Genomic DNA, 10,302 nt, shown 5'->3' with positions numbered 1-10,302 from the left:
CTATGGGGGCGACGGCACTCCACGGCGTTTGAACAGTTTGAATGGAACCGTTGGACGACGGCATTTGCCCGAGGTGTTGGAGACCGGCGGGAGAAATCAGAGAACTGTGCGGAAGCGTGAGACGATGTGTCGCATGAGTGGCTGTGTGCGGGCGTGTGCTTGGGGTGGGAGTTGTGGCTGGGGGTGGGCTGTTCGCGCTGCTTTGATGGGTTGGCGATGCGTCCGCGTGTGAGGTGAGGTGTTGTCCGGAACAGGCGGATCATCTGAGAGTGTATCCTGAGCACGTCAGGCAGTGTGAAGGGAGGGACCTGGGGTTGGGTTCACGGTGTGGAAGCTGCAATCGACTCTGGTGGGATGATCACAGGAAGTAAGTGTTCCCTGAGCAGGACACGAGGAGGCTCAGCAGGGCAGAGAACGACGAAATAAGCGGTCGACAGGAAGCAGGGAGGCGTGATGGGGGGGGGGGGGGGACAGGGGTCGGACCGCGCGAACTCGGGAATGCGTGCACTGGTATCTTGGGTATGGTATGCGTCGGCGAGTGTGTGTGTGTGAGGTGAACATGAACCAGTCGAAGATGAATCGAGGGATCCGTCATTGATAGTTGAGAGCATCGAGAAGTCGGGATCCGTCAGGAGGCCTCCCGGCTTCGTATCTGTATTGGATGACTGCATAATGGTCCACGTCATGCGTCAGCCGGGGCCGGAGTGTCAAACACGGCAGTGGCGATCGAACAGGAAAACCGTGAATGTGTTTGGTGTATGGTTCGGCAGCGCGGGGCGTACTGAGCCGGTGGTCTTTATGCAGTCGCAGAGTAGGCCGTATCTCGTCGGCATGCATCTGAAGACCCCTTGTCCAAAGGCCTGGCTGTGCTGACGATTTATGGACGGCAGGTGTCCGACGGGTTCGCCACAGGTGTGTCGCCTACCGGCTCGGGAAGCGGTATTTGCCCGACAGCTGGGACCAAGGGGATCTGTGGAGACCATGACAAACCTTCATGGGATTTGACGTTCGTCCCAGCGATGTATTTGTACGCGCGCCTAAACGTGCTCGCCAGGTTAGATGTTGTTCATATGGCCAGTTTCGATGGGCAGTTCATTTAGACTTAAAACTTGTTTGCAAAAAAGTGTGGAAGACGCGACGAATGGCAGGCCCTGTCTCCGAGAAAAGGGCTGCTCATGTGAAAGATTGTACTGTCGCTGGACGGCGTCAGTTCTTACCGGCTTCCAGACCTGCAGGCGAACTGCAGAGTACCGTGCGTGTCTCCTAGAGTCAGTAGATATGGATACTGCCCAGGCTTTCCTCCAACAGTTGCGCTCTCGTGTCTTTTCTTACCCAGAGCAGGCAACGGTTTGGTTTGCCAGAAGCAGCGCCGAGCCATCGCTGGTCACGGTCGTTTCTTTTTGAAAAATGTGCGCATATCTGTAGGCTAATGTACATCTATGTGTCTATCTTACATCTCCTGTAGTCAGCTGCAACTCAGCAAATGAACTACGCCTTCTGTTGCGCGTAGCAAATGGCGGGGAACCAACCCAAACCGTACCAAGTTGTTATCCACCAAGCGAGAAAGCCGTTTCTGTGAATAAGGGATACACTAGTGAGGCCTTCTGGAAGCAAATCCGTTTCTTGTCGCATGCCATTGTCCTTAGATTATTGCGATGATTGGAATTTGTGGTCGCGCATGACTTTACAGGTGTATGTAAGTTTGCGGGACCATTTAAGGATGTGTTACATGTACGTTTGCGAGTCCGTTTGAATATGATGGGCAGCATGCGGCATCAGCCGGCCTGTGAGACGATATGTAGCGTCGTCGGCTAGACTGACTCACTTGTTGATGACGTCACGCGTTCTGACTTAACGCCATCACCTTCCCTCACGTTTATATCGTTTCTGGAACAGTGAAGTGAAGTATGAAGATCGACAACTTCAGTGAACAGCTGTCGATAATTCATCATTGGCTTCAGCCGCCGTAACCACTCATGTAATTTTCAGTGGCCGCGAGTGAGTTGAAAGCTCAACCGAGGACCTCGGCAACTTTGTGCATGACGCAAAAGGTGAAATATGCACATCCGGATATAACGGCAGGGAAGGTTACGACATCAACATCCGCGCTGCCTGACCCTTATGTATTCCGGGGACCACTGACGGTGACTGGGCGAAATCCTTGGGTTCATGTCTTACAAACCGAGCGTCTCACCGGTTTTTGAGTATCGTTTCTGCACCGTGGGTGCTAAACAGGAATGGAATGCGTTCTACAACGTGACATTCACCGCATGGCCACGTTTTCAGTTCCCGCAGATTCTCAGCATGAACATTGGTGAGCAGCCAGCTCTGCCGTTGGAGTCAATATGTTGCGTTCGTGCATTTAGGCAGCAAATGACCTCGCTTGCTTTGTTTTCGTTGTGTGCTCGCTTCTCTTGTTTGATGCGCGTACCTAACAACAGGGGCAGAGGACAAGGGACACAAAAAAATAGCCTTTTCCTCACTGTTTTACTGTACATGTCCTCGACAGTCGGTAAGCGTACCACATATCTCGTCCCTCATATCTTTGGCGTTTCCGATTGCCGACTCGGGAGGAGTAATAGCAGATGCACTCGATTAGCAGGGGGATAATCCATTGCATGATAAGTTTTAGGCAGCAGGCAGCGAATCCTTTTTTGACCAGCGACCGCTCAGAATGTCTACCGCGTGGAAAGGTTTTCAGTTTTGCCCGTGGAGGATCAAGGTACGGTGAATGCGGATTCGCCGACTGGAAATGAGACGTGCCGACCATTCATAACTTCATTAAAACTATCTCTTGTGATGCTCAGAGGCTGTGCCGACAAGAGGTCACCTTCTCCCCGTGTGCATTCACAGCAACGTCACCTGTCCGCGTCGGTGTGCGCATGTTGTACTTGAACCGTTCTGGAGCGAACTAAAAATGCTGTCGCACATAGCATGCGCTTCAACCTCGAGGCTGCCTCAGACCAAGACGTGAGCAGAGGAGACAGCGACCAAAAGAAAATTGATGGTCTGGAAACACAACCGTTTCCTGAATCAACAGCTCTCCACATGTGACCTCGACTTTCATATTCTCTCGCTTTACAGGGTCAACATTTCGACAGAGTATTGATCCACGATTTGCTCGACATTCCTTTTCTCAGATGGTAAGGCCACGATGTTGCACTTGCGCTCTCAGTGTAGTGAACGGGCAGCCATCAGTGAGTCCTCGACAGCTCTCGTTGCTTTGTCGTTAGTTACAAGCACATGAGCCGCCGCCGAAATCCGTATTCCTCTTTCCGTATAAGAGAGGATGTGCATACATGAGATACATAAATGTCTTACTTCTTTGTGTCTGAGGCCAACGTTTGAACAATGTATCGCCCACGATTTGCTCGATATTCCTTTTCTCAGATGGTAAGGCCACGATGTTGCACTTGCGCTCTCAGTGTAGTGAACGGGCAGCCATCAGTGAGTCCTCGACAGCTCTCGTTGCTTTGTCGTTAGTTACAAGCACATGAGCCGCCGCCGAAATCCGTATTCCTCTTTCCGTATAAGAGAGGATGTGCATACATGAGATACATAAATGTCTTACTTCTTTGTGTCTGAGGCCAACGTTTGAACAATGTATCGCCCACGATTTGCTCGACATTCCTTTTCTCAGATGGTAAGTCCAAGATGTTGCACTTGCGCCTTTGCTCGTACATCACTGAGCTTGCCCCACAGCGCGGCCGCAACAGGACTCCGGTACTTTGTACTGAGACGAAAACCTTTGTAAAAAGGTTGCATCTCCGAATAGTGACGTCGCAGTTCTGGCGTGTACCCAAGCGGCTATCGTTCGCTGATCCTCGCCACCAATGCCGCTGCTGTGCGAATCTGGGCGTTGCTGGCATATTCGACTTCATTTCAGTTGCTGAACCGGATTCTGGCGGACTCTGCAGAGAAGGAATCACTTTTATCATCAGCAGCCTGCCAAGAACCTGCGGGCTGATGATCAAGGATTTACAAATACTTTGAATCGCGTGTCGCCTTTTTCCGTAACTCTGTGACATGCAGGAGCCTAACCGTGCCCGACCGCCATTATCCCTGACGCCCGCTGAAAATGCCCTCTTCGCCTCGGTGGGTCCAGAGTTCTCTACGAACATTTTCTGAGACCGATATACCCGTGACTACACAGACTTTGCAACGGCATCATCAACTGCGGCAACGCGAAAGCAAGACTTAGATCATTCGAAGAGGGGGATCTGGGCATGCAATGCATGTTAATGTTCCCGTACACCCATTGCTCCTCATCGAGCAAGTTATCATGTTACACTCTACGGAGTTCCTTATGTTTGCGATAGACCACCGCACGGTTGCCGGCACTTTTCTGCAGATGGTCTCAAGATGAAAAAGCCTTTCTGTCAACGGCTGACTGAACAATGGCAGCGGCTGAGGATTAAGTCTCTTCTCCGGTGTTTGTACTTTCCTGCAGCTCATCAGTGACATGCCTCCAGGAACTGAAGGCGTCGATGAACTTGTTGTTAAGTCAGCTGTCGCTGTCTCGACGACACCCCAGGGACCAACGCCCACAGTCGCCGCAACAGCTCTCCGGGTGGTAAGTTCTGTACCAAACATAATGTGCACCTGGCGCCTACCTTGTAGGCAAGGAAGCAGCGTGACAAAACAGGCAACGCTTCGACGTGCCGTCCTGCCTTGTGTACGGCGAATCCGGCCGTATGTTGACTTGATGTGTGGATCGACGATACTGGTGAAGCTACTGCGCCTCCCTAATGCCTGAGTGGAAGCCATGGATCGGAGCCACCGTTCGACACGCTGCCGGACTTGTTGTGTCGCTTTTTTTTCTGTGTATTTGTCTGTTCCCAGTACGCACGCGCTTCTGCTCCTCCCGCACCATCATATGGGCAGCCTTTCATATGCCCGACCCCCGCCCAGCGACGAGAAATGGCGAAAAATTTCTTCCCTGATTGGGATGGGGTAGAACAACCAGGGGAGTACGAAGAGGATCTTGGATTCACTCAGCACAACGTCGAACAGCAGTTTCAACCAGCTGTCTTTTTAGGCAAACCGACACAATTTGGTCTCACGTCACCCAAGCCAGGCGAGTGCTTGTTCGCAGCATTCGCCTACTGGCTTACGGGCGATCCTCTCAACCACCAACACGTGCGGAACCGGATTGCTGAGTACATTCTTACACACCCTGACTCCGTTCCCCGGGCTGCGATGGTTGACGAGTTAACCGGCGCCAACATACCTTTTCTGTCAGATGAGCCTACAGAGACTCTGGCAGAACAGTACGCTATGCTTGTTGCGATGCCAGGCCGTTGGGGCGGGGATGAGCTGCTGAGCGTTTTCGCGAAAATGGCGAAATGCAACGTGTGGATGCATGTGTCAGATCAAAAAGGCAATTCGGCATTCGGGACCCACGTGGACTCGTGGCAAGCGTGCGGACCGCTGATACCTGGTGCCCCATCAGTTTATTTTAACTACCAGCCCGCCAGGAATCACTGGCGCTCCGTGGTCGCGGTGCGGTCATATTAACGATGAGCACTCTTCGAGGGGGATATATGATAAGCGACGAGAAGCGTCGGTGCCGTGTCCATGAAAGTCCGTTTGTTTGGATTAACTGAATCCCGCTATAAGTGGTATTCTCATGTGAGACGAACAAATACGTCTACTATTTTCTTTGTACCTTTGACGATTACGAGATTGGCGATGCCAGGCGCTGCGAGTAAGAGAGCGCGAAGTGGGCTAAATAAAACGGGACGGTTTGAATGCCCGCCCGAACAAGCATTCTACTGGACAGATTTCTTCCTGGCCGTACTAATGCTAATGATGCTACGACAGAGGACGGTTGTGACTAAGTGGTCAAGAGGACTTGTGCGCGTACTTAGGTGGACACTGCTGTTGTGTATTCGTACTTGGTCACGAGAAATTGCGTTCCGTCTCCGTGAGGTGGATGTGAAGATACGTGCACAAGGTATTCGTATGATTCGAACAGCCAGGCGGGTTTGTGTTCTCTAGAGATTCGGCTTCATATCTGTCCCCATGTTTCAAACGCTGGCATGATGCGTACTCAGGTCTGTGATGTCCTGTAAAATGCTACTGCATCTCCGCCGACACCTGCCTTTGAAAAGGCACGTGCACGCGTCTTTGCCGTAGCGTTTCAAGTGGTGTAAGATAACCAGCTCCAGCGGCCGAGCTTCCTACGGTTGTTCCGTTGTCCAGGTACTGTCATATGGACGGAACAGAATCGCACTGTTGTGAATGCCGCGTGCCCGTGTTACCTGCACAGTCTCCGGCAACGTGACGGTTTTAAAACTGTTCCGTATGTGTTGAAACCTACGGCACTACGATGCAGAAGACCGATAAACGAGTTTTAGGTAAATGACAGAGAGATTCATTGGGCCTCCATTGGCAATTGCATTCACAATCTAGTGCATTTTGCTATCTGGACAACACAGCGGAACTCGACCAACAATGTATATGCGGCGTCATATACTGAAGCCAGAGGAAACATAAAATGTAGACACAAACTACTATGCTGAGCAAAAGAATGCCCTCTTCTCCTTTCTGTGTTCCGTCATTCCCTTTGATTCCTCCTGTCAAACTCTCTTCCTCCTTTCCCTCTCGTCTGTGTTGCGCCCTGCTCTCTCGTCCATTTTGCGCCCCTGTCAGGACGACTTCATCTCGTCGCCTCTTCTTATCCAATCGTTAAGACTGTTGATTCTTTCATAGAGTTTGGTCTATGTGCGATATTCGTACTTGGTCACTGAGGCGTTATGTTTTCTAGAGTGCTTACACTGCTTATACATGGGTGGTTCACTCTGTTGGTCACATCCGCTCGTGGCTGCTGCCAATACAGCTCGTACACCAAAGACAGCTTTTTTCCGTATATAGTTAGGGCATGCAATACCAATCCGATAACAACTGAAGCTAGACTCCCTGTTACACATTATAAAATGGGATTCCTAGGTTTATACAAACTACCTTTTTCTGGGGAGTTTTTTCTTGTTTCAACACACAGCTTTGATACTCCTCGTGTTCCTCCTCTCGCTACCCTTATCGTGCGAACTTTGACGGCGCCCGAGTACTGACTGTCTGGTCTCTCTCGCACCTTTGATTCATCTACTGCTTGCTGCCGTCATCCAGACGTAGTAGACGGGAATTGAACGATGCCTGCTGCGGCCCACGGGGCTTTCTCTTGCACTTTTATTTTATTTTTCGCTACTCCACTATCACCCGTGGGTATTCCTGTCCGCGAGAAAAAACCGCACACACAGAAATGGCACCGCGACTGAACATCGCAGTGACAAGTCCCCGCCGCGGCAGCGCTCCCCTTCAAGAGATGCCAAGCAACTAGGACAAAATCTCACGGCTTCGCTACCATGATGCATTACAGAAATACTTTGTTAACGTGTCAAGATATACAACATTAAACTACAGCATTACTGATGCCCGGCCCACATTGACGTAGTCACAGCGCAATGTGCCTCTGCAGTCTTCATCAAACATCGCAGTTCTTCCCTCTTTAGTGCCCACGTGCCTTCAAGTATTGTGTTCACGAGCAGAAGAAAAATTGTTTCATGTTTAGCATTTGTGGGGCTGAATGTGGTGTGAACGGTGTCCGGAAATATTCGAGGCTCTGATTACCGCTGGGTCGACTGACATCCAACAATGCCTGCTCCTTGCTTTGAGCTTCCACAGCCCCGGTTCTAAAAGTTCAGAGTCTAAACAGCTAGCGGCAAAAGCCTGAAGGAGCAATGATGCACTTGGTGTATCGGTATTCAACTGGGAACGAGACATTGCCACGACCCAGCCGGCAAGTTGGTGGCAGTCATCGCAGCAAGAGTTTTCGCTGCTGGGAGTGGAAAATGCATTGCGTCCTGGCAGCTCAACTCGTGGCGGTTCTGAACAGATATGCGCACAAATATAATCCTGGCCAAGCTCGAAGTCAGCTTTTACACGCCACGTGATGGTTGTGTGTGCTACGTACTAGATTTGGAATGGCAAGAAGGGGTACTACCAGGGCGAGGCCTCCCGCAAGGCACAAAAGTCTCGCGTACCCACCCAGCAAGCGGTCCTACTAGCCGGCCACGAATCCACTGCACCGGCTGGATCCGGCGCACACATATTTCAAGTGTTGTTGCGCAGAAGCCAGCTCTTCTGTTTTATCCGCTTTACTTCCATGGTACGGGTTCCGAAAAGAATTTGAGTCCCGAAATTGATGGGAGACAGAAACGCTGATGCGGAACCCCAGCTCAGCACCGGGGGTCGTCGACAAAGGTCCCGTCGTCGCGCTACTCGGCGGTTATTTCGCCGTCCTCTAGCGGGCACGCTCTACCGCGGCGTCGCGTGCGCGTGCCGGCTGATCCAGCTGCAGGCGGGCCCTCGTGTTTTCGCCTTCGGGCGGGGATTGTGACTCCATGAACGGATACAGCAAACCGTTGAACGAAAAGGGACGACAACCCACTATCTTGAATTTTCCTGAAGTGTCAGTAGCTTCCCTGTCCACCGCAAGTGTGTCATTTCATTCTTCAGGAGTTTAATAGCATGGGGCTCATGTCGAAGCTGACTCTTTACCTGGGCACTGCGGCCCTGTACGTGGCGGTGTGCAAAGCACAAACGCCGGAAACGGCGCGTAAGTAGGATGCAACCACTCAATGCGCTTCAGCACCCTTAGCTGCTGAGGGCCACGCTGCCTAAGTGTGATCTATTACACAAAACTGCTGAGTGGAAGGAGTACGACACTGAATTGATGCGGACAGCTAACCACCACTGGATTTATGATGGGCACTGTCAGTTTTTTGTAAGAGGGTTGACAACGTCAAGCAACGGCGTTCAGCGGCTCATACCGCGGTCGATACTCAGGTGCCGAGTCTCTTGGTTTTGTCTTCAGCGGTGTGCGCGTGCCCGAAAATTCTAGAACCGGTGTGCGGCACTGACGGTGAAACCTACGGAAACGTGTGCCTGTTGGAGTGCGCTGGCACTGCGGTCGCTAGGCAAGGGCCTTGTCCACCAGGTAGGTCTCTTCTTCCTTTGCCAGCGTTCTGCTCGGCTAGAGTACCAAAATACGGTCAGGCAGGGCGTGTAGCCCTGCATGTTTATGGAGAATGAGCCTACGGTGAGTAGCAGTTTTGAAGTATGGAAAGGTGGAACGCCACGCCAATGACGAATTTGCCGCTGCTCAAACTACGTGTAGCCGCCCGTGGTGAGTCGGTTTGTGTTTGCTGGCTTTAAATGCTTTCAGGTGGTGCTGAGGAGATCCCCGTTGTCTGCCCTTTGAATGAGCTTCCAGTATGCGGCTCTGATGGCGTTACGTACGGCAACGATTGCTTCCGTCAAGCTGCTCGGGTTGAGCTCGCGTACGAAGGGCCGTGCTAAGTCGTTTCACTAGGAGTGATGAAGCGTCGACGCGCACTTGCACTTTCGCTGACGATGAGGCGTTGCAGGTTCTACGAAAAACCAGAACCACTCTAATGCAGATTAGCACAAACCTCTGATTACACTGAATTCGGTGGTTGCTTTAAAGAATATATATACATGGAAGTCGCGATGCTCGCGCTGGTCGAAGTCGAAGTTCTCTATATTTGCAAGGTGAAGACGGCCTGCTTCCAACACAGAGTATTGTTGCAGATGGAAAGAAAAATAACGCAATTCCGTCGACCCGTCTAGTGGTACTGTTTCCCTGTCCCATGTCGCCACGACTCCAACTCCCAAGGTAACCAGAGAAACACATTGACATGCTTCCGAGTCGTCTTCCACAATGAACCGCTTTCTTTAATCCAAAATTCTCGGACATCGGGCGCGGTGCTGCGATGCGAAGCACTTAAGTGGGGATGGAAAGAGAGAACCGACGCATGATAACTTCCGCTGAAAACCTCCCCCCCCCCCCTCCCAACTCCACATGCCGTGAATTCCTCCTTATCCCCCATTTGTTTATTTGTATCACCGCCTTTTTATCACCCCCCGCAGTTAGTTTTCTGCAGTGCGTCAGCTGCTGTATAGAGGGCGTGGCCTGTGGATATAGGTTCTAGTTTGCTTCAGGTATCTTTCGCTGTGAGTGAGTTTCCTCGGTGGGCAAGGAAAAATGATGCAACGTCGATGCAAATGAAATTGCCGGGCAACGTGCTAACTCTGTTGTAAATGTTTCAAGGGAAAGAGACAATGCCCCCGTGAATGAGGCTCCGATGGTCACAGTGACAACTGCTTCTCTAGCATAAAAACAGTCTGGCCTGGACGAACAAACACGTGGCTGGAATACTACCATGTACTCGAACCAACCGGATCGTCTTTGTGACGCGTTGATTAATGAAGGCTGTCACT

The 10,302-nt window shown here is 51.4% G+C and overlaps 2 protein-coding genes across 2 annotated transcripts; both read left to right on the top strand.

Annotated features, from left to right (window-relative positions):
- Positions 1-3,640: 3,640 nt before the first annotated feature.
- Positions 3,641-5,517, top strand: NCLIV_039450 (hypothetical protein; the record flags this gene model as incomplete). Its single annotated transcript, XM_003880854.1, has 4 exons — positions 3,641-3,643; positions 4,033-4,095; positions 4,451-4,573; positions 4,843-5,517. The coding sequence occupies 4 exons, from the start codon at positions 3,641-3,643 to the stop codon at positions 5,515-5,517; spliced, it is 864 nt and encodes a 287-aa protein (XP_003880903.1).
- A 3,012-nt stretch (positions 5,518-8,529) lies between these two features.
- NCLIV_039440 (putative serine proteinase inhibitor) lies at positions 8,530-9,360 on the top strand (the record flags this gene model as incomplete). Its single annotated transcript, XM_003880853.1, has 3 exons — positions 8,530-8,617; positions 8,876-8,998; positions 9,227-9,360. 3 exons carry the CDS (start codon positions 8,530-8,532, stop codon positions 9,358-9,360), a joined length of 345 nt encoding a protein of 114 aa, XP_003880902.1.
- Positions 9,361-10,302: the final 942 nt, after the last annotated feature.

Source organism: Neospora caninum, chromosome IX, assembly GCF_000208865.1.
Source record: "Neospora caninum Liverpool complete genome, chromosome IX".
Lineage (NCBI taxonomy): Eukaryota > Apicomplexa > Conoidasida > Eucoccidiorida > Sarcocystidae > Neospora > Neospora caninum.
This window is presented reverse-complemented; position numbering and strand designations above follow the sequence as displayed.